Below are 23463 nucleotides of genomic sequence, written 5' to 3'. Positions count from 1 at the left end.
GGTCATTGGTTCCTCAGAGGCTTTGGTAGTGAACATCCGTGTGTTGACACTCAGCAGCTGACTTGTAAGCTAAGTGTCACAAGTTCGCCTGTGAGTTGTTATAAACAGAGACTATTTCTGTTCAACAACTTGCCAAGCTATGAACTGAATGGAAGTAATTTGATCTGGTCTGATACTACGAGATTCATTGTGGCGAACCCTGGAATGAACTAATGACAAAGCAGCATCAGTGACAGGCGAATCCAACTTCACAGTGGATAGCCATCTCGTCGGAGGATATTAGCTAGTCGTAAGTCAGCGTCCGCCTGAAATAACACCACCTCTGTTGACTGGACGTATGGTCACCAACATTAATAGGGTTCTGTATTCGTTGGACGTCGCATTTCACCATGCACGCCATTGACTACATTGTGTCGGCACCAGGGAAAGCCATCCTTCATGGGGAGCATGCTGTCGTCCACGGGAAGGTGGGTGTCATTTCATTTTCCTCTCTGATCCACCCATGCCTATCTGAAAACGGCCGGGTTGTCAGTTTACCTCGATGTTTACCTCATCTAGCAAGTTGAAAACTAATTCTGCTGTCCATGGGGCTAGTTTCTCTACAATGAAATAATCTCGCTCAAATGTGGAACCAGTGTTGCTGTGCCAAAGAGAAATTGTAATTAGTGTAATTTCTTGTCACAAATCCTTTTGTTTCTCTGTTTTCAAAAGCACCATGTTATTATGCTTTTGAATAAATTGATTCAACGAAGATGTTGCGGAGTGAAAATCTGCCTGGTCTATTCCTCCTCCCTTATCCTCAGGCAGTGCACACATGTTATGTCTACATGATAAAGTAAACATGCCGATATGGAGCTCTAGTGTGTAACGTTTTACAAGGACCTAGAGAAAAAACTCTTTCAATACGGCCATGTAATGGTTAAAATAAGGCGTTCTGTAGACCCTTGTACAGAAAAAAACTGCATATCACACTGCATGGGATGGCAATAACATTTGATACAACTGAACTGTAAATGTCAAAATGTTAGGTTGCTCTGGCTGTGAGCTTGGACTTGCGTACATTCCTGAGGCTTCAGACCACCTCCACAAGTAAGGTCTGCATCAATCTGCCCAACATTGACACATTCCTGTCGTGGGATATTGCGGCACTACAACGTTTACTTCAGGGCACAACAGGTAAGTTCACTGTTAATCTATTTGGTTCACCTGTGTCTTTTTCATGCAATGCAAAGCTGTGTAAAGTAAAAGTAGAATGGAAGTCATGCGTGAGTACAACACTATCTCATGATATGACATAGTTGTTACACAAGTTGTACCTACTACCTAATGAATACCTCATGAAGATTTGTCTTTCACTTCTACTTTAAACATGTCTTTTTAAATATAGAAAGCCAACACACCGAACATTTGCACTCAATGTATTGAGCTAAAGGTAGGTGTTTGTGATGGTCACCTCTGACTCCCTCTCTTTGTTTTGTGCTATTTTCTTATTCTCTCTCTCTCTCTCTCTCTCTCTCTCTCTCTCTCTCTCTCTCTCTCTCTCTCTCTCTCTCTCTCTCTCTCTCTCTCTCTCTCTCTCTCTCTCTCTCTCTCTCAGCTGACCATAGTAACCTGAAGGAGTTGGATGGTGACCTGGTGAAGAGTCTGAGGGAGTTGGCTGGAATAGAGGAAGGGAGCACGGACACGCGCAGCATGGCAGTCTCAGCATTCCTCTATATGTACCTCTCCACCTTCGGCAAAACAAAGTAGGGCATGGTCTTTAAGTGTGTGTGTGTGTGTGTGGCTGTGTCTGTGTGTGTGTGTGTGTGTGTGTGTGTGTGTGTGTGTGTGTGCGCGCGCGCAGGTACCAGCAAATTCTGGGGCCTTATGTACAATCTGCTCCCATGAACCTCCCCAGTCATTTACGTATATGCATACATTGGACTGTGTGTGGGTCCCCTAAATCCATCCACGTACCCCTGTACGACACCCCTGTGTGTGTGTGCCTATGCCTGCCTCTGTGTGTACACATTTTTCTCTGTGCATGCATGTTTGTGTGTGTTTGCATGCAGCTAGATCACCTTTGTATTATTTCTGTATTTTAGCCATGTGCTAGAGACTCTTCATATGTCCTTGCAATGCAATTCCAGTTTCATAATGTCGTTGAGTGTAATAAACAAAGAGCAGGAGAATTTTGGCACATGTCTGGCTAAAAGTTATAGCCAGCTCTCGGCCCAAATCTTTACAGCAGATTTGTTTATCACAGTGATCCATCAGGAAGCTCTTTTGTTGACGTGGGCAGTCAAGGTTGTTGGCAAGGCCCTCTTTTCACTACCGTTGCAGAGTGGCTGCCAGAAAATGACACTCTCTCTCTCTCTCCCTCCCTCCCTCCCTGCCTCTCTCTCTCTCCTCCTCTCTCTCTCTTGACACACAAATTGTGGGCTTTTTTGCCTTTATTGTCGATAGCATAGTGAAGAATTGACAGGAAGAGAGATGGCGTAGGCTTGGGAAATGACCCTGGCCCGGACTCGAACCTTGTCCCCATGGGCATGCAATCCTATTCATGGTACGGTGCCTTATTGCAATGCAGTGCGCCACAGCACCCCAAGTCTCTCTCTTTTTAAAAACGGCATCAGTATGATCTCCCCTTCAAAAGCTTCGTCCATTAGATTGATACAGCTAGATACATCTCACCCCATCAGCAGAAATTAAATATCCTTGGCCGCAGCAATGATGGCACACATTTATGGGCCATTTCGTACGGCAGTTCCTGACATAATTACAAAGTCGGGAGTCATCAGTTATCATCATGTCTTTGAACTGATGAAGTGGTTTTAATGCTGCTGAAGAACCAGTAGCCTGTAAGTAACAGGCTACTGGCACACTGCCCTTTCACGCGTCTCCGCAGGCGGGGTTTAGTCAAAAGATGCTTGCACGCGGTTGGAGCAACCTCATATGAATGACATGACACTTCGACCACTCACGTTGAAGCTTTGTGACGTAGGACGTGTCGTCACGTAAGCGTCGCCAGGTCGGGAACCAAAACAGAACAACGTCCTTTAGAAAATCAACTTGAGGTATTTTGGATAACACCGCTGAAATTGCTGCTTCCATCCCGACGCATGATAACTCCTCGCACGCCGCCATTACTGTTGTGATTCAGGGAGGGGGCGGGCACAGCCGAACTACCCTGGGGGAGGGTGTTGCGTTCGATAAACGTCATACCCACTGAAATCCCTCCCTACGATCCTGATTCGTCGAGCTGCCCCGTTTATTTCGTAAACGGAGGAGGAGAGCGAATCACAGGTGCACCAGAAGGTTTGTGTAGCCCAGCCCCCTGGTCGTCAACACATGGCTTCTGGTTCACCAGGAAATCATCTCACCCCATCAGCAGAAATTAAATATCCTTGGCCGCAGCAATGAGGGCACACATTTATGGGCCATTTCGTACGGCAGTTCCTGACATAATTACAAAGTCGGGAGTCATCAGTTATCATCATGTCTTTGAACTGATGAAGTGGTTTTAATGCTGCTGAAGAACCAGAGATATTTTTAAGCCTATTTCTTAAATTCAATGTTTTTAATCATTTGGCTTTTACTTTGAGGGACTGTTTATGTTTTAGAGTGTTATTTTGGTCTTAATCGTGCATGTGTGTGCGTGTGCACATGGCTTCATATGACTCCTCTGATGCGTTACAGGGTGTTACTGTGTGTGCAGTGTTTCCCACAGAAATTTCGGAAACTATGGGGGCAGCCGGGATTTTTTTTTGGGGGGGGGGTCTTTTCACGCGGGCCTTTGGGGGGGGGGTGTATTTACGCAGCGTAAATGCAAAACGGCAAAACAATGAGTACAGTATGACATTGGCGCATGGAGAAACTATAGGCCTACATTTCAGCCATTTATATTTTGAGAAATAAGGCTACATAAGATTTTACCCATGACATGTATAATAGTAGTACATAAAAAAAAAAATGCAGTACAGTGAATCATTTGTGTTTACAACACAGTTTCATTCGTCCCTCATGCAGGGGTCTATGTAATGAAAAAAATAATAAAACAAAATAGGAGCAAAGGTAAGAATTTAAGAGCACTGTGAAATTGTTAACGCATAGACAAAAAGGGTCTAAGAGGGTAGGCTATGCCTTTTCCCCCACACACACATAGGCGTACACATTCAAGCGACTTTGAGAATCATGAAATTATCATTATTATTACACGAGGGGTGCTGGCAGGGCTGGACTGGGATCTGAAAAGGGCCCGGGCAATTTTTGACTCCTGAGGGCCCAGTGCCTCTATCGGTATATCGGTATCGGTATATGATGATATTGTCTCGGCGTATATATACAGACATATAATGTATGTATAATGTATAGGCCTTTATAAGGCAGTCATGTTTTTGTTACACAGAAGATATTCTTGCCCACTGGACCTGGGCTGAAAGGAAGAAAAAAAGCTGCTGTGCACCATGTTCCCTTCATACTGCTTCTGAAGTTCTGAGTAGCCTATGTTTGAGGGTAGGAGATAGAGAGAGGAGGACAACTAACTTTATTTTCCTGATTATGAGCCCTGACCAGTGAATCTCAATATAAAAATAGTATCCATACCATTTTCCTTAAGAAAAAACTGAAAATGGGTCCCACAGACCCAAACACATTAAGAGTGGAGTGTCACAATGGGAGTTTCCCAGGTGGGCTTTCAAAGCAATATATAAGCAATATAATACACCAAATCTAATAATGATAATAAAATCTCGTAAAAATAATAATTGCCTTGGTTGAATGTCAAATTGCTCCAGTTCATACAGTCAGTGAGCCTGCTTACTAAATGGCATGTTAACAACACGCCCCCCTTTACCAACGCGCCCCAAAACCAAAAGTTGTTATCTAGGCATGATGAACTGTAACTTAATGCCGCTTGAGACTCATCAAAAGAGGCTCGGATTGTCAACGTCTGACAAGTGGGGGTTTTTCGGAAACTCGCCATTTTTTCACCACAGCAAAACCAAGTCGTATCGCTTAGACTTCCAACATAGCTTACACACTGCAATGCCAACAACAACACAAATAGCTAAAGTGTTCACAACAGGTCATGTGAGCGCGTGTAGCGATTCCCTAACAATGGGAACGGCTGGTCGGCGTCTTACTTATCCATCTAAGAGGCAGATAATACTCAGATGTCTTGATCATGACGCGACATGACATTAGGGGAAAAATACAAAAATGCATTTTGTATAAAATCGTAGTTGCACAAAACTGCGACAAGCAGAATAGTAAAAAAAAAAAAGGGGTTTGGGAAAGTGCGGGGATGCGCCATTGCGACGTAATTAACGTAATTAACAAGACACAGTACACATGTCGTCCGTGTGACAGCCGACACATTAAAAGAAATGGCTACAAGAAGTTCATGAAAATAAATCTACATATTTGTTACTGATTTGAGCGAGTGAAGAGGGACGACAACTTAAGTTTCATGCGGAAAAACGCCGAAGCCAGCTAGATCTAGAGTAGAGGACAGGGCACGACGCATAACTACACAGCACACATCACGGCCTTGTGACAAGACAAATGAAAGATTTCTATGCTGGCATTACACCATTACAAGAGAAGGGCAGGGAAAGGCATCAAAATGAGTACATGTTTGCGAGTGATTTGATGAAGTCAGGATGACAACTTGGTCCCAGGCAAGAGAAACGAAACAAGCAGCGCATAGTTATCACCAGACGGTAGGCCTATGGGTAATAGAGGTAACCAAACTTGGCTACACTGCATTAGCTAGAGGGTGTGCTGGGGTGAAGACTAACCTCAATATCCCTGAGTCACGTCTCGTCTCCCGTCTCCTCATCTTTTCTTCCCCTGCTCGAACCCTCTCCTACACCTACACCACCTCCTCCTCCTCTTCATTATCCAGCACCACCTGTCCGCTCGCGGCCCCAGTGTCCCAACCTATCGAGCCGTCCAGCAGTGGTTCCTCAATCCCCACCTCCGACGGGCCGAACCACATTAGCTCGACCTTATGTTTTTAGTTTTAAACAACTTGTCAGTGATTTTAGCACATTTGCCGCGTCCAATTTAGGGTATGCGTTATCTTTTGCGCTTGTCATGTAGCCACTCTTCTTTCTCAATTTTGCGTCCTATCGTCCACCAGAGTTTTAAGCCAGGTGGTCGTCAACTACTATTGAGGTGATGATTAGTTTTGTCAAGTGGGGGTCTATAGGGAGGGGCGGGCCTTAGAGAACCGAAGTGTTTCATTGGACTAGCCCAATGTGCATAAGAAGAAGCATCCAATGGGCGAAGGAAATCGTAATTCATTAACAAAAACGGAAATCGTAAAAATAAAATTAAAAAAAGGTTTTTTTTTTTTTTTTTTTTTTTTTTTTACATTTTCGGAAACTATGGCGGCCAAATTTAAACTATGGCGGGCCGCCATAGTTTCCTCAATGTATGGGAAACACTGTGTGTGTTACTGTGAGTGTTACTGTAACGGTGTCGTCTGAGCTGCCCAAGGGTGCTGGCCTGGGGTCCAGTAGTGCTGCTGCTGCTGTGCGTGCGTGCGTGCATGTGTGCGTACGTGTGTGTGTGCGCACATGTGTCTGTGTGTCTGTATGTATAGTTTCTCATGTGTCCTCTTGTGTGTTCTACAGGGTGCTTCCTAGTGTTACTGTAACGGTGTGGTCTGAGCTGCCCACGGGCGCTGGCCTGGGCTCCAGTGCTGCCTACTGTGTGTGTGTGGCCGCCGCTCTGCTCTACACACAGGGGGGCATCTCCTCTCCATCACCAGGCTCCGATGGGGATACAGCAAGGTACACAGGCATACGCACACGCACACGCACACGCACACACACACACACACGCACATATTATCCCTTCAAAAATGATATGCTTTCTACACACACACACTTACATACATTGATACATAGATAGACACATACTGTACGTATATATACATGTATCTGGATTCCCTGCATTTTTTTCACTCCATTTTTTTTTATTATTTTTGTATTTTATTTTTATATTTTTTATTTCTTTTTGTTTGTCTTCTTTCTTTCTTTTATTTTTAATATATATTTCTTTTTAAAGAATTCCCCTTTATTTTTTATTTTTAAATGTATTTTTCCCCCTGTAGTTATTGACTGCCTGCACTGCCCATCAGTGAGATCATTCTTCTGTCCTGTTCTGTAGGTGGAGTAGTGAGGAGCTGGAGCTGATCAACCAGCTGGCGTTTCAGGGGGAGAAGATTATCCACGGCAACCCCTCAGGGGTCGACAACGCTGTCAGTACATGGGGTAAGAACACAGAGCTGCCTCTCTGTCACAAAGTTGGACAAAATGCTCAAATATAAAGTGGGTGGGTACATCACAACTGAAGAGAGCGAAGTAAAATTCCGCTGACCCCGAGAAAATAGTCTCTCAACATGGCAAAATCCACGCAGTGCAAGGTTGGTTTAATTTCAATTGAAATAAATGATAGAAGCCCGCAACACTGTTAATGCTCCCAGTGATTTATTTGCACGTCGTTTCGGACCTTCGTCCTTTTTCAAGTGCAACCGTTTTCAAGTGGTTTAATTTCAAACTTCATTCTATCAAGACAAGTATTTACACTTGCAGTCTGGCATAATAACGGGGTTGTTTTGAACGTTGTTGCAACTGGATAAGACTATTTTTGGGGGCAGGCTACCAATAGCCGTTCACTTGCGCTAGCTTAGCAACATGGACATGCGAATTCACAAGGACTGCATGGAATGTGAAAAAAACGTTCTGGACACTAGGGCTGGGCGATTCACCCTGAAAAAAAAATCTAGAGAGAAAAGTAGGCTCTGTTTGTGTGGCGGTGCCTCTGGTGTGTGTGAGTGAAGCCTACTCGGACTGGACCAGTTCCTATGGACATGGGGTAGCCTATAACAGGGGTTTTCAAAGTGGGGCCTGGGGACGCCTGGGGGACCGTGAGAGGATGCCAGGGGGGCCGTGGCAGATTGGCAGGGAAAATATAGCAAAATTAATTGAATGACCTACTGTAAGTAGCCAAAATAAACCAAAAATAGTCTTAAAATCCCAGTGGAATATTTTTTTTCTTAACAATATTTATGTATTGTGCTTTCTGTAGTACCTGAATGGTCTTAGGAATACACAAACTTTATCAAGGTGTGAGACTGTGTGCACAGAAAAAAATAGTGTGGCACGTCCCATGTCAAGGGGGGCTTGGCTGGAATCTACCTGTATGTGGAGGGCTCATAGTAAAGTTTGGGAACTCCAGGCCAAAATGGCCTAATGTAATTTATCCCAGAACATTGCTAATAGAAATGACCAATTGGGAGTACATTGAAACATCTCAGAGAAAGAACAAAAAATGGGAGGGGTAAATCCTCAGGCACTGTTGAGATTTGTCGTCACGTGCCATCCATCCCCACAATATATTAATGATGCATTATAGTACAGATGTATGGAGGCTCTTGTCCCAGATGAACAAATTTAGCAATTGCCTGCTGGTTTCCCATCAGCAGAGGTGGAACGTAACTAAGTATTTTTTACTTCGTTACTGTACTTAAGTAGTTTTTTCTGGAATTTGTACTTACTTGAGTAAAAATAAAAATGCAGACTTTTACTTTTACTCAATTACATTTTTTGACAATTACTTGTACTTTCTACTCCTTACATTTCTAGAAGAAGACTTTGTTACTAGTTACATTTATCCTAGGTTTTCCTGTTGTGTTTCGTGGATATTTCAGTAGCCTCAGCTGCGGGCAGGGAGGCGGGACCAAGCCCCTCTTCCAAATTGACACCCAGACAGAAAATATACTTTTAAAAACATTAACAGGACTCCATAGTCATGTTCAAATAGAACCGAAAACCGTTGCAGACACTTTTTCCTATTGGATCAAGTAGGTAGACATGGAGAAAGACAGCCATTGCGTGAGTAGGCCTACTTGTACTTTTGTACTGAAAAGTACATTTAAAAGTTAGTACTTAGGACTTTTACTTAAGTACGTTTTTGGGAAACAACTTTTACTTTCACTTGAGTAATTTTTTCGCAGGGTACTTCTACTTTTACTTAAGTACACAACTTCAGTACTTCTTCCACCTCTGCCCATCAGAGCCCATAGTAGCCTAATGCGTCTGAATACATGTCGATGCATCTGAACACTGCTGCGTTAACACGGCGAAAACATTTTGGAGCAACACCCTAAAACAATGCTTACTTCAAGACGGTAACGTTTGCAAGCCTGAGTAGATTAGATATCGCGTTTCATGCCTTTAAATCAGACATCAGCGCATTCGCACAGGATTAGAACTAGTTTTACAGCTGGTAATTTCTCCGAACTGCAACAGGCGGTAAAACTCTCGGCGAAGTTTACCGATATCGCCGCTATCTTTCTTTACTGACATGGCGCGTTCAGACGCGGTTACTTTACCACAAGTCTCCTAACTAGTCCCACCCGAGTAGGGCTTTAGAGAGAGGGGGAGAGAGAGGGGGAGAGAGAGCGCGCGAGAGACCGAGTGCTCCGGTTGCTTGGGTGTGTGTGTGTGTGTGTGTGTGTGTGAGCGAGAGAGGGAGGGAGAGAGATTCCTTTCAACTCACATATGTTGGTTAAGATTATACAGGCGAGGAAGCAGCGCATCCAAAACTTTAAGCATGTTGAAAACCTCTCTTCTCTGCCGAATAAATTGGAAGCATATCGTAGTAGGTAATTCTAGGCTAATTGCATCCGTGATTGCTTTCCACCTTGCGCCACTATTGTGGTAGGGGTAGAGTAGTTTGTTTAGCATTTTCTCCGCGAGATGTTTTCGTTTCAAATATTGAAACATGCCTGTAGTCCGGCTTGTACGACGTACAGCTTACGTTACGACAACATTGTCATTAACAATTTACAAAGTGGTAAGTTGTTTAAGTCATCATTGGCAAAACGATAGGAGGTAGTGTCACCTTTTTTGAGTAGCATCCAACTGCAGTTTGCAGAAGTGGGCAGGTCTGGATTTCTGAGATCCTGCCCCTCCCATTTTGGATCTCGCCCCTCCTATTTTTCCTATTATAGTAGTCTGTACAGTCCCACACCATCCCTACGTCACCCTATTTGAGAATTTGCGCCAAATGTCTTCTCCGGCGAATGCATAGGCCTACACTATTCTATGCACACAGCTTGTATCGTGTCTCGTCGTTTGGAGTGCTAAATAAATGTATTTACTAAACACTGGACATAGAATCATTCATGCCCAAGTGTAGCACACCAGCATACATTGATGACTCTTATAGCTGCTTTGGACAATAATAATGCCTATGTAGGCTAATTGCGGTGTGAAGTGGTTTGTAGGCCTATTAGGTCTCGTCGTTGGTTAAGTAAATATATTTACTAAACACTGGACATAGAATCATTCGTCAATCATGATAGCGCACCATATTTGAGAAATGGACCCAAATTATCTGGCGAATGCAGTAGGCTTATTCTATGCACACAGCTTGTTATCGTGTCTCGTCGTTTGAAGTGTTAAGTAAATATATTTAGACCTACTAAACACTGGACATAGAATCATCCATCAATAGCGAATGCGTTACCCTGTATTCTAGGGAGATTGTATCGTGTCTCGTCGTTTGGAGTGTTAAGTAGGCCTAAATAGGCCTACATTTACTAAACACTGGGCATAGAATCATTCATCAATAGTGAATGCGTAGTTGGCTACACTGTATTCTATGCACACAGCTTGTAGGCTATCATGTCTCGTCGTTTGGAGTGCTAATTAAATATATTTAGCCTACTAAATATATTTAATTTTCATTTTCCACGTTCCAATTGCATGAGTGTTTATTTCCATTTACATAGAATAATTTGTCCTTGACCTTACTTTCTCTTTCATAGTAAAGGAGAAGATTGAAACGGTCTCTGCAACTGCTTTAGGTTCCATTGATTTAATGATAATGTTAAGCGCTGTTAGACGGTTAAAAACAAAAGGTTAATGCTAAATGTGTCAGGGTGTCAGTTTGGAAGCGGGGCAGATGCACGAAGGATAGGCCTACCAAAGGCTACTGCAATGGCCTGCTCAGAGTCCAGTCCCCAATCCTAAAGAGATTGTGGCGACAGCATCCAGGCTTTGGGACTTTGAAGAATGTGCTCATGCTTTTCAATGATGGGTAGGCCTATGTTTAATTTCCAGCGGATCACACACGGAGTAGCCTAATTCGCCACTGCACAGGCGTTTTACTGCCTACTTTAGTTTTCTTGTAGTAGCCTACCCATCTTTCGAATTTTAGAAACTGGCACCAAATATCTGGTCTTCAAACTAAGATAGGCCTACTAAGAAGAGACACTTAATATTAATTCAAATTAGACCCATGCGTTAACAAATACTACATGTAGCTTATATTAGCTAATAATAATAATAATAGCTTATATTAATTTCCCTCGGGATTAATAAATTATACTAAACAGGGTCGTGTGCTGTTCATCGCGCGGTTCACTCAAAGCTCCCCGCTCGTGTTTCCTACACTCACCAAACCATTATACATTAGTGGAGTAGAGAGAGTGATTTTATTTGTGAAAACTCTGCGTCTCTGCTCTGCACGGTGCAGTGACTTCCAGAGCTATTTTTCTTCCCATGTAGAAGCTTAGCGCTGCCGCTGAATGACAAGGGGGAGGCACTCGATGTGCTCAGGGGGGAGGAGGAAGATGTGCTCAGGGGGGAGGAGGGAGATGTGATCCAGACCTGCCCCCCGCCCTGCACACTGCAGTTGAACATACTTGCCTTTTTTGAACAGGAGCCCGTATTCCTCACCCGGTTCACTATATTTCTGTCAAACCATTTCACTCACCACGTTTGTTTGTGCATGTAGCCTAATGGGGGAGGAGACACAGAGAATGCACTAGGTAGACCTGCGTCTTCACCAAGTGGCGAACGTAATGCAATGCGCTGTGCGCTTGGATACATAAACTGACGGATGATAAAAAATAATAATAATAATAAAAAATAATAATAAATTTAAAAAATCGTATAACGCGATTTCTCAAAAAACAAATCGATTTGACGTTCAAACTCGATTTTAAAATCACATCGATTTTTTGCCCAGGCCTACTGGACACATTGTTTACACCCTGGCTGACTCGGAAATGAGGTCCGGTGTCCAAAATCCACTTTAACAAAAAAGGTAATATGTGGTGTGTGCTGCATGGGGCTGTATCGTTTTCCTTTTAGTTGTTGAACTGAGGCAGTGCGACCACTGATATGTGTACTTCCATGGCCTCTTAAGGGTGTAAGCTTTTGATGCACATTCTGGGCTGTTTATGTACACTCATGTACTTATGTACTATTCTTTTATTCATCTCACAGGAGGCATATTAAGATACCACGCTGGCAAGATTACTCCGTTGAAAAGGTATGTGGACATTAATGTCTCTTATTTTACAAACCAACACCTCTCGCAATCATGTCTAAAAGAAAAAGCGAAGCCAGGATGAACGTTTACCGTGCCGGTTGAAAACAATGGCATTCAAACAATGGCTGTGTATGTTTCTGTCTATGCCACTTGGTGCAACTTATACCTGCTTCGAATGTATTGAATCAAAAGTGTCTGACCTCACACAAAAAGGCACATAACATTTGACAGCTACAGCATTATTCACACAAACAGCCATTAAATAAATGTCTTTGAAAGTGCCCTACCCTTTACCTCACCCGGCTAATGTTGTCTGTGAACTGTCTCCTCAGGGTGCCAATGCTGCGGATCCTTCTCACCAACACCAGAGTCCCACGCAGCACCAAGATACTTGTTGCCGGTGTGAAGGACAAAATCAACAAGGTACACTCACTCATTCACTCACTCACTTGCACACATACGTAAATGCCCAGACGTACACACACACACACACACACACACACACACACACACACACACACACACACACACACACACACACACACACACACACACACACACACACACACTTTTTTCGGGCGCCAATGGGAGCTTCCCCCTTGCACGGACGAGGCATAAATGCAATTTGGTTGTGTGCACTTGTGTGCTGTGGAATGCTATGACAATGTGAGTTGGAGTTTCCCCGTTGGGCTTTCACTCACACACACACACATACATACACACACACACACACACACACACACACACACACACACACACACACACACACACACACACACACACACACACACACACACACACACACACACACACATACACCTGTGACACCCAGGTCTGTGATTACCATAATGGCTGCCACCGTGGTGCTAGCTAGACTCTCTCTTGGGGATCAGGCTGTTTAAGACAAAAAACAAAAAGAGAGGGCAAGAAGGAAGGAGAAAAAAAACGAGTAGAAATTCAAGTACTCGACAGGCACCTCCGGCTGGACTCCCTGTGGTTGCCTTGACAACTGTGACAGGTAGGCTAGGCTGGAGTACAATGGGGGGCGAGGGGGGGCCAGGTTGGGGGTTGGTTGGTGGCAGTGTTTGGCTTTTTTTTTCAACAGTGGTGTGTGGTGGAGGTAAGGGGAATGAGGAATGGAAGTTTGTGACCTTTTTTCCTCTCCCAGGTGGGAGGTGGGGTGGCATACACACACACACACACACACACACACACACACACACACACACACACACACACACACCGTGAAGCGCAGCTTCCTGCTAAATCAGGATGTGGTAATTGCTGTCAGAGGGGAAAAGGGCTACTGCTGTTGCTGCTTCATTGGCTGGTGCGTGTGTGTGTGTGTGTGCGTGCGTGTGCGTGTTGCTCTGGCTTCCTGCTCTGTCCGTGACTCTGCCGTTGTCTAATTAGCTGGCTAATGATGATCATTACTAGGGCTGCACGATTATGGAAAAAATCATAATCACGTAGCCTGGTTCCTACCAGACCTCCGTGTGTGTGCTCTGGAGCCCCCTGGTGGCACTCCAAACACACACATCGGTCTGGGAGCATGTGGCAGGATTCAATATCTGGATTCAAAAAATAATGCCGAGCATTTATCACTTCAATATCACTGGCAGCTCACATTGGGGAGTCACAGGTCATATTATAGACTATATTGACGCTTTATAGATCAACAGAAAATGGTTTTGAAAGAATTTGTTGATATTGAAGCAATAAATGCTGAGATTATTGTTTTGACTGTAGAAATGGAATCCTGCTACATGCTCCCAGACCTAGTAGTGAAGCTCACAAAGCTGTGCGGAACTACAGGTCGGGCAAGAGCCAGGCAAATAATCACGATTATTTTGGTCAAAATCGTAATCACGATTATTAATCACAATAACAAGATGATATAACCAAGAATGAATTGTATACGGGATAAGAAAATAAAATGAATTGTAATAATTAGGTAAAGGCAATAGCATGAAACTTAGGTGGACAGATTTCTGGCCAGAAACACCAGCCTGTCAGTATATTCTGGCTTCAAGGACGCTCTCAAAGGTAGGTCACTATTGCCACGATTAAATCACGATTGAAATCACGACTTCGATTTCAGAATTTTATCACGATTTTCGATTATTTTCGATTAATTGTGCAGCCCTAATCATTACTGTACGTTAGACCACAGTGCAGATGAAGGCAGCAGCTCCAGGGTCTACGAAAGACCCTCCGCTCTATATGACTCGCACCCATGCCCTCTCATGTGCTTACAGGATATATTTAGTACACGTCACTTACTCTGCACTGCATATAGCACACATGTACTATGTGGTGGGCGGTGGTAGCTCAGGTGGTAGAGGAGCCGTTCGGCAACCCAAAGGTTGCAGGTTCGAGCCCCGCTCGACCTGACTCCATCGTTGTGTCCTTGAGCAAGATACTTAACCCCAAGTTGCTCCTGGTGGCAGGGTGGTACCCTGCGTGGCAGCCACGGCCACCGGTGTGTGAATGGGTGAATGTGAGGCAATGTAAAGCGCTTTGTAAAGCGGAAAGGCGCTATATAAATGCAGTCCATTTACCATTTACCATTTATGTAAGTACACCAACTGAATAACCAAATAAAACCAACTGTACTAGGTGTACTTGGTGTCTCCTGTCTGACCATCTGCTCTTTATAATTAACTTCCTGTCATCTCGTATACTTATTACACAAAGTATATAGACACCTATGTATTTACTCATTGCATGAGCTAGATTGATTGATTGCTTAAAGCCACCCTCAGCAGATTGTGTGAGTTTGTGCAGAACGTGTGACATGCCTGTCTCAAAATGTATTCTGTAAGGGACCGTTCGTTATTTATTTTTGGGGTCACCGGAAGAAAATAGGGGAGGGTCGTGTCATTTTTTTCATTGCTGTGGGGAGGGTCATCAAAGTTTTTTAAGCTCGCTAGGGGAGGGTCATCCAAAAATGTTTGTCCCATTTATTACAAAAAGCATTTCAAAGTAGCCTTGTTTGTTGTATGTTTCAATGCAACATAGCCTCAGAAACGGCCCTTTCGCTAAGCAGCGTTGGTCAATCAACGTCAAAAATAAGGCAGGATAAGGCTAATTCTTAATTCTCCCTAGGGGAGGGTCATGCATTTTTTGACGGCGTCGCGGGGAGGGTCATCAAAGTTTTGAAGCTCGCTAGGGGAGGGTCATGCAAAATTTGACGATCAAAGGTGGTCATCTTCCGACGACCCCGAAAATAAATAACGAACAGTCCCTAATTTAAAAAAAATGCTGTTTATCGCTGCTCATGGTCTGAATGTTTTTCATCACTCAATACAAATGTGAATGTAACTGTCATAGCTGTTACCAGAATGACAATGACAAAGTCGTAATGTATAACCAAAGGCCCTGTGTACTGCTATAGTGGTGTAGTACTATGGTAGTAAAGGCTTTTCAGTGACTATTACAGCATTCCAATAGTGGAACGACGCGCATTAAGAAACTACATGTTTCATTCATTCACTCACTCACTCACTCAGTCAGTCTCTCACTCTTTTCCCCCCCACAACTCTGTCTCCAGTTTCCCTCCATCCTCAACCCAGTGCTGGACTCGGTAGATGCGGTGTCCTGCACCTGTGAACAGACTCTCATGGAGATGGCGAAAGGCGTGCCAACGGCAGAACACTACACCACCTTGGAGGTACGTACAGTACTAGTAGTTTATTTTTCAATTCACTGTTTTTTTATTTTTTTATTTATACACAAGATTGCAAGATTGGAAATGTTAGCCTTACAGAATCAGTAGACAACAGTCACCCACCCACCCCACCCCAACCTTAGATACACATCACATGACCCAAAAGGCCATAAATGGAGTAAATTACAGATAGTTGGTTACAGGGAAGCGGGTCCACATCTCAGCCATGGATGAAATGCCCTTGATCAATGAATGCATGAAATCCCTACATAGTGTAGCTCCAATTTATGCCAGTCTGTCAACGTATATTGATCTGCATAGATTGACTTGATGCTTTTTACTTGAAACTTGAATAATAAGTTTGCTAATATTTTCAATCTTTGCAGATTTTATGAATTGTGATTTAAAAAAAAAGTTATTATTGTTGTCGTTGCTCTTTCTTCATTTGTCTTAACTGTTTCCGCACAGGAGTTGATAGACATCAATCAGCACCATCTGAATGTGATGGGAGTAGGCCACCCCTCTCTAGACATCCTCTGCAGGGTCACTCTGGCGCGGGGTCTCCACAGCAAACTCACAGGGGCCGGAGGAGGAGGCTGCGGCATCACTCTGCTTAGACCAGGTACGCAAGTGTATGACAGACCAAGTACCCAAGTGTGAGATTTAGACCAGGTATCCAAGTGTGCTTCTATTTCGTTTCCCATCCAAAACTCATAAAGCTAATTTTATGAATATAATTAAGTATATACCTAACATAATATGCTATACTTATAATTAAGTAGTATATAATATAATGTGCCACAAACATGTCATTTTAGTTGACAGAAATTCAACTAATTATGCATTTTCCCCAAAGGGTAAAAGCCATATTTACTACTTAACACTGCTCAACTAATTATGCATTTTCCCCAAAGGGTAAAAGCCATATTTACTACTTAACACTGCAAAAACAGTTGCTCTTTAATGTGTGAGAGCCGGATTTCATGCTTCTTTGTCAGGGAGGAACACAGGGCTCAAATGCATGGGTATATTTTCTTCCAGCCCAGCTCAATTGGGATTAACAGGAATGAAATCACCAACTTTTATACAGAATGTTAAATGGTTCATGGATCGATAGCAAGTGATGTGTGTAATATGTATAGCTGCAGTAGTGTTTTATGAGTTTTATTCAAGTCAACTGTTTTGCATTCAGTGCCAAGCAAATCAATATCCTGTCTGTGGGAGAACACTGCTTAGAGCAATTGCTGTTTAGAGACAATAAATATATCCTGAGGTGTGTTAACACCTCAAGGCAGCAGCTGCATTAGACAGAGTTGGCATGTGAAAGCAGCGGAGTTAAGTGGCATTTGTGAGGTACTGTGAAAAAATGCCACCAGGTTTCTAATACAGTAACTGTCTGCGGTCTAATACTTAGACCACACTGTAATAATGTTGAAGTGACAAGTATGTGCAACTGTGAAAGCCATTAAATGGGCTTTGTTTAATCTAAAATGATCTAAGTATGATCAAAGTGTGCAACCACACAACTGACTTTTCAGTGTTGTTACACCTTCTTAATGACTCTGAAGAAGGTGTAGCAACACCGAAACGTTAGTTGGGTGTTTGTACATGATAAATGTTTAAAAACTAGGCTACAATGTGCCAGCTCCAACCTCTACTGTTAAGTGATGTTTGTCCCGCTGTGATGCACCTCACCAGCAAGCTGAGGGATGAAGTCCAAATTGAACTATGAGCAAAGTATGTACTAGCAGACTGTCTTGCCATAGTTTTCTGAGAGACAGTTAGACTTCCAAGCTGTAGGACCACCGTAGACGACAGCTTTGCATCGTTTGAAGGTCAGATTGAGACGTGGTGTATGCTGCCATTACATTTCATTACATATAGCAGACACTTGTATCCAATGGCAAACAGGACATAATCGGCATTATACTTGTGGGGGAAATGCAGAGCCCACTGGTCAAACAGGGCCTGTGCAGAAGATGAGGGTTAGTGTTTTTTATGAAAGAAAACTGTCTCAGTTGAAGGTTGAGAGAGAGAGGCCTAGTCTTTTAGCAACTAGTTTTGCCATTGATGAAGAGCAGTCTGGGTACGCTCTGTGTTATCAGAGGGTGACTTAAAACTCCACCTTGTGATAACAGTATGAGATTTTCCCTTCCGTTGTATTCTGTATTCAGTGTACTAGCTAGTGTATGGCATGTGTAATATACTTGATTATTTTATTGTCTTACTTTTTTGCCTGATGAAGGTCTAGCCAGACTCTGCGTGATGGAGGTCTAGCGACCAAAAGATGCAGCTTCAGTAAAGACATTAATGCATATTCTTGAAAGAGTACAGATTTGTATTCCTCTACTTATTGTTTTTTTGCTGCTTATTTAAGTCTGTGAGTTGAGTCGATAAACTTTGTTGTAATCTTCTCCGGGGTATGTTTACACACCTCAGAACATTATGGACGATTTTTTATTTTTTATTTTTTTTAAAGCTACGGTGGGGTGTTGAGTAGAGGAGAGTGGAGGTCGCCACAGATTTCTCAACCGTTAGTCTGCCGACAGATTTCAACAGGACTTGTCAGGCAGGAAGGCGACGGTTGCCTTATTGTCTTTGTTTTTTTTGCGTTTGTTTTTGTTTATGCCCCGAGCCTTCTTAGTATACGCAGAATCTTAATCAGCGTGAACACATTTCCCCCAACAAAATAAATACTCCAAAGTCTGCAATGACTGCAAATGATAGCGAGCGAAGCTAAGTGCTATTTCTTCCTCACGCCTCTTGTTTCCTCAGGAAGGAGGAGAGTAAACAGCTTCATTTTCACTGGAGTCATTACAGTAATTAGTTTTATTTATGAATTGCGCCTTACATTTCAGAGCCATTCAGAGGAGAGTGGTTTGAGATTTATATGAGAAAATAAATTAAACTCTTTTAGTCTACCAGACTGTTATTAATCCAACAAAGTACAGTACAGTACTGCAGCAGTGCACAGTGTTGCAGACATGTCGTGACAAGATAAAACGGCAAAAAGAGAGGGATAAGCAGAGGGATATTTTCGATAGATGTGACAATCTGTGAATAATGTTGGTAATTTATTAAAAAAGTAAAACTCAAGGTACATATGGCATTATCGCATAAGCAATGCAACATGAATGTCTTGCATGAGCAAAAAAGTCTTGCAAGTCTTTTATTACACTACTACGACATGACACAAAGCATTTAGTAACACATTACTCTTTGGTCATTGCCATTCTAGTAACAGCAAATTTATAACAGGAGCCATTCCTTAACAGATTAAAACTTAAGTATCATTTAATGTGATTAGAAGCCAATGTTGACTTCTTTCAGGAGTGGCAGCTGTGATTTCTCATACTTTTCTCAGAGGTTTCAGATGGGAGACGAGAAGGAAAGAATGACGCAGGAGGGGAGAAAGAGGAGAAGAGGGAAGGAGAGGAGAAAGAGTATGTGATTGATAAGAGGGCCATTGGCAGAGAGGGTGATTGTGGTGCAGAAGCGTGGGTGGCGGGTGGTTTTGAAAGGTTGCCTGGCAGGCACTAGAAGGGGAAAAGGCTAAGCATCAGCAAAATAAAAGTTTATAAGAAGAGGAGAGGAAAGGGGAGGGGAGGGGAGGGGAGGGGAGGAGTGAAATGGAGATGAGAGGAGAGGAGAGGAGAGGGTAGGGGAGGGGAGGGGAGGAGTGAAATAGAGAGGAGGGGAGAGGAGAGGAGAGGAGAGGGGAGGGGAGGGGAGGGTAGGAGTGAAATAGAGAGGAGATGAGAGGAGAGGAGAGGGTAGGGGAGGGGAGGGGAGGATTGAAATGGAGAGGAGAGGGGAGGAGAGGAGTGAAATGGAGAGGAGAGGAGAGGGGAGGGGAGGAGAGGAGTGAAATGGAGAGGAGAGGAGAGGGGAGGGGAGGAGTGAAATGTAGAGGAGAGGAGAGGAGAGGAGAGGGAAGGGGAGGAGAGGAGAGGAGAGGGGAGGGGAAGAGTGAAATGGGGAGGAGAGGAGAGGAGAGGAGAGGAGAGGAGAGGAGAGGAGAGGGGAGGGGAGGGGAGGGGAGGGGAAGAGTGAAATGGGGAGGTAGAGGAGAGGAGAGGAGAGGAGAGGAGAGGAGAGGCAGAGCCAGAGGGCCAGCTGCACTACCCCATCACAGCAGGACAGGATGGCAATAATCTCTCTCTCTCTCTCTCTCTTTCTCTCTCTCTCTCTCTCTCTCTCTCTCTCTCTCTCTCTCTCTCTCTCTCTCTCTCTCTCTCTCTCTCTCTCTCTCTCTCTCTCTCTCTCTCTCAGCAGCCAAGGGTGTTAGTAGCTTGAAATTGTCAACCAAACACATCATGTGTTGTTGACAGTAACACAACTAATAACTGGTATGTGTTGTAGTAATGTAAAAGCCATGTAGTATGTAGTAATTTAATGTAGTAATGGAAAAGCCTTCTTAACATCTTTGGCGTGCAAAAGCTCTTTCATGTGTGTATGGGCCAGATGGAGTACTTTCATGTAGTGGAGGAACTAAGGGCTCATGGGAATTTCTGTAGCAAAATGATATTCTAAAAAAACCCAATAAAACAAGAAATAGGGCATAGGACAGTAGATGAGTTTTGTTTCGATTTTTTTTGTTCAAACCTTTGCTCATATACTGTCAAAATGGCTTTGAAACATTTGGAAATTTCCGGCATAAAGTATAACTACTTCCTACTCTCTGCCCTTGTGTATTCCAAAAGGGTGTTGTGCCTTTCAGCTTGTGGGTGGGTAAAGTTCCACAAAGTAATCTAATAGTCCAGTCAAAAGTAACTCACACATCACTAATGCAGATGGAAAATGGAAGAATTTTAAGGCATGATTAAAATAATAAAGTGCTACCCAGTGCCGTGGACAGACCAGGCCCTACTCTCTGCCCTGGTCATTGGTGAAGTCCAAATTTCACCCTAAAAAAGGCATGTCAAATTTGTCAGCCCTGTCTCTGTCCTCCACATAACAAGCACTCTCCATAGTCAGTTGGACTGACTGTAGTTTCTGACATTTCTGTGTTCTGCAAAACTGAGATTTGGGGCACTGAAGTACTCCAGTAATGGGAACTGTCTGTGTGTGCTTGCGCGTCTCGTCGAGAACGGTACTTGAAATTCTAATTTCACAGGTGTAACTGCCTGCGCAGCTAAAAATGCCAGTCTATTATTGTGCTGCTGTTTTGGGATATCTACTGCGAAGGAGCAATTGTAACTGTGTGCAAGTGCATTGGTGCCTGTGATGATGTGCGAGATGTGATCGCTCCAATAAGGGGGGCATTTTCTTATTAGATATAAATGAAACCTGCAACATCATACTGTAGGTCTTGTAAAGATTAACGCCAAATTGATTCTATATGTTTATTAGTCAACATGGTGACTGGGAAGTGCACACTGTATTCGGTAGTAGTAGAGTAGAGTAGAGTAACTTTATTAATCCCCAGGGGGAAATTCAGGTATCCAGTAGCTTACATAAATACACAAATAAACAAATGCCCACATGGACATTTCAAGACACAAATAACACAGGAATAGTCCGGGAGGGGAAATGAAAATAAAAATAGTAAAGATAAAGAATGTGAAAATGTAATATGTAAAAAATGTAAAAAGGTAATTGTGCAAAAAGACATTCTGTGACTTGGGATAGACCATGTGCAGAAAAACATACTCTATCAGTTAAGGTAGGGTAACACGTCTCCAATATAGTTTGGTGACATACTTTAAGTCTACACTGGAATAAGGACTTCATCATGGGATCATGTTATAAAAAGAAGAAAGGCTTTCTCAAGAATCACATGACTGTTTTGTCCTTTTCCAATCACATCCATGGCAGAAACCCTCTGGTCAAACAGACAATTCTCTTCTCTTCTCTCAGTGGTCAATTAGGATCATCTGGATAGCTTTTTTTTCTTTTTGGTTTGGAGGTTTGTCAACGCTCACACACCATCTAAAAAGCTTCCTTTGATCTTCAGAGGCCCCGTGCACCTTAAGATCTCTGCTTTTATTGTCTGACCGACTTGTAGGCCTATTCATTTGATTTCACACAGACTGCTGTGGTCTTTTGGAAATTACCTCTTTTAGTCAGTGATTCATATGTAATGCAGGGTCTGGAAATGAACTGTGGAGTTCATTTGAAACTTTTGGAAATGAATGACTGAGAGAAAATAATTATTATCCTTATAGGACAATTAACAGTATATCTTTTTTTTTCACGTTTACCTTTTCAGACACGGACGCAGTGGTAGTCCAGAGCACCGTTCAGGACCTGAAAGACACGGGCTATGAATGCTGGGAGACGAGCATTGCTGCGCCCGGAATCCAGCTGCATTCTTCCCACGCCGTCAAGGAGGAAGCCATGAATGTGTTCAACAGATATTAACAGCACCACTGAGTGACTGGACTAGGTCAGGACAGCAGCCGCAGCAGCAGATGGGATCGTGGGAGGCTGCCGCCATCATTAGCGTCATCACCAGCCCAGCTAACAAGCAAGCACATGGGCTAGCCAATGAATCAAAGGCTGCATATCAATATCTCTCCTCAAGTCATGCCACAGAAGCACCAGGATGAAGGAAACAGTTGTTGGAGATGAGGTATTGAGACGGTCTCTCACAGAGTAGCCGTTTCCTTCGATGAAATTTGGTGGTAATCAATCACTGACCGGAAAACTAGTGTGCCTGTTTTCCAGTCGGGTTTTGCATATGACATTGCACTGTCAAAATTTTATCCAGCTTGGGAAAGCCAAAATATGGCTCTGCTTTGTGCACCGCAAACTTTTGTTTGCATTTTGGGATGCTGTGATAATTTATCATTTCATGTGTTTTAAAAGGGCTTTTCATGCTGTTACGAGTTATGAAATTCTATGAATGTCATCAGTATGGATTTATACTGTACATCCTATAAAAGTTTGTTTTTAAACTCTGAAAGTTGAGAGGCCAAGGATTGCCAGTTACAACTGTAATTACTTCTTTGACCAGCAGATGGCGGCATCCATTCAGCAAACGAGCCCTCGCTTCTACTTTGAAGAAATTAATTATCAGGACTCCACTGAGAGTGATGTGAGCTGATCATCTAACCACATCAGTTCATTTTTGACACATTGTCAATCAGTCATACTGTAACATACTGCCTACGCACAGTGGATGCCCGTACACACACACACACACACACACACACACATACACACACAGAGATAGAGAGAGACGCAGTAAGGCTGAGCAGGTTTGTTTTAAGCAAAAGTCACGGTTGTCTATCTTTTCCATACGAAGGAAAACAATAAATTGGCCTCTGAGGATGCCTCCTCGTGAAAGCATGTGTCTTTACTTTATTTTTTTGGTCTTGTTTCCTTACTCTCTGTTGGCTTCAGCACACATACTACTATCTTCAACTTAAGCCTGTCCTGTGCTCTGTCAGTGTACATGTTTCCCATTATAAATATTAATTTGTGGGCTTGTCATGGTGTGTTTGAGGTGATTA

The 23463-nt window shown here is 43.2% G+C and overlaps 1 protein-coding gene across 1 annotated transcript; it reads left to right on the top strand.

Annotated features, from left to right (window-relative positions):
• Positions 1-74: 74 nt before the first annotated feature.
• Positions 75-23290, top strand: mvk (mevalonate kinase). Its single transcript, XM_063195046.1, has 10 exons — positions 75-467; positions 1029-1176; positions 1598-1745; positions 6621-6779; positions 7159-7262; positions 12291-12336; positions 12669-12759; positions 15890-16009; positions 16475-16628; positions 22218-23290. The coding sequence occupies exons 1-10, from the start codon at positions 390-392 to the stop codon at positions 22367-22369; spliced, it is 1200 nt and encodes a 399-aa protein (XP_063051116.1). The 5' UTR covers positions 75-389; the 3' UTR covers positions 22370-23290.
• The last annotated feature ends 173 nt before the right edge of the window (positions 23291-23463 follow it).

Source organism: Engraulis encrasicolus, chromosome 3 (assembly GCF_034702125.1).
Source record: "Engraulis encrasicolus isolate BLACKSEA-1 chromosome 3, IST_EnEncr_1.0, whole genome shotgun sequence".
NCBI classification, from domain to species: Eukaryota; Metazoa; Chordata; class Actinopteri; order Clupeiformes; family Engraulidae; genus Engraulis; species Engraulis encrasicolus.
The sequence above is the reverse complement of the archived record's forward strand: the minus strand, read 5'-3'. Positions and strand labels throughout refer to the sequence as shown.

Bases quoted from the DNA above. Each gene is read 5' to 3' on its own strand.
- mvk (XM_063195046.1), top strand. From the start codon at position 390: ATGCACGCCATTGACTACATTGTGTCGGCACCAGGGAAAGCCATCCTT. The intron at 12,337-12,668 runs GTATGTGGACAT...CTGTCTCCTCAG, and splicing joins AAGATTACTCCGTTGAAAAG to GGTGCCAATGCTGCGGATCC. The intron at 16,010-16,474 runs GTACGTACAGTA...GTTTCCGCACAG, and splicing joins AACACTACACCACCTTGGAG to GAGTTGATAGACATCAATCA.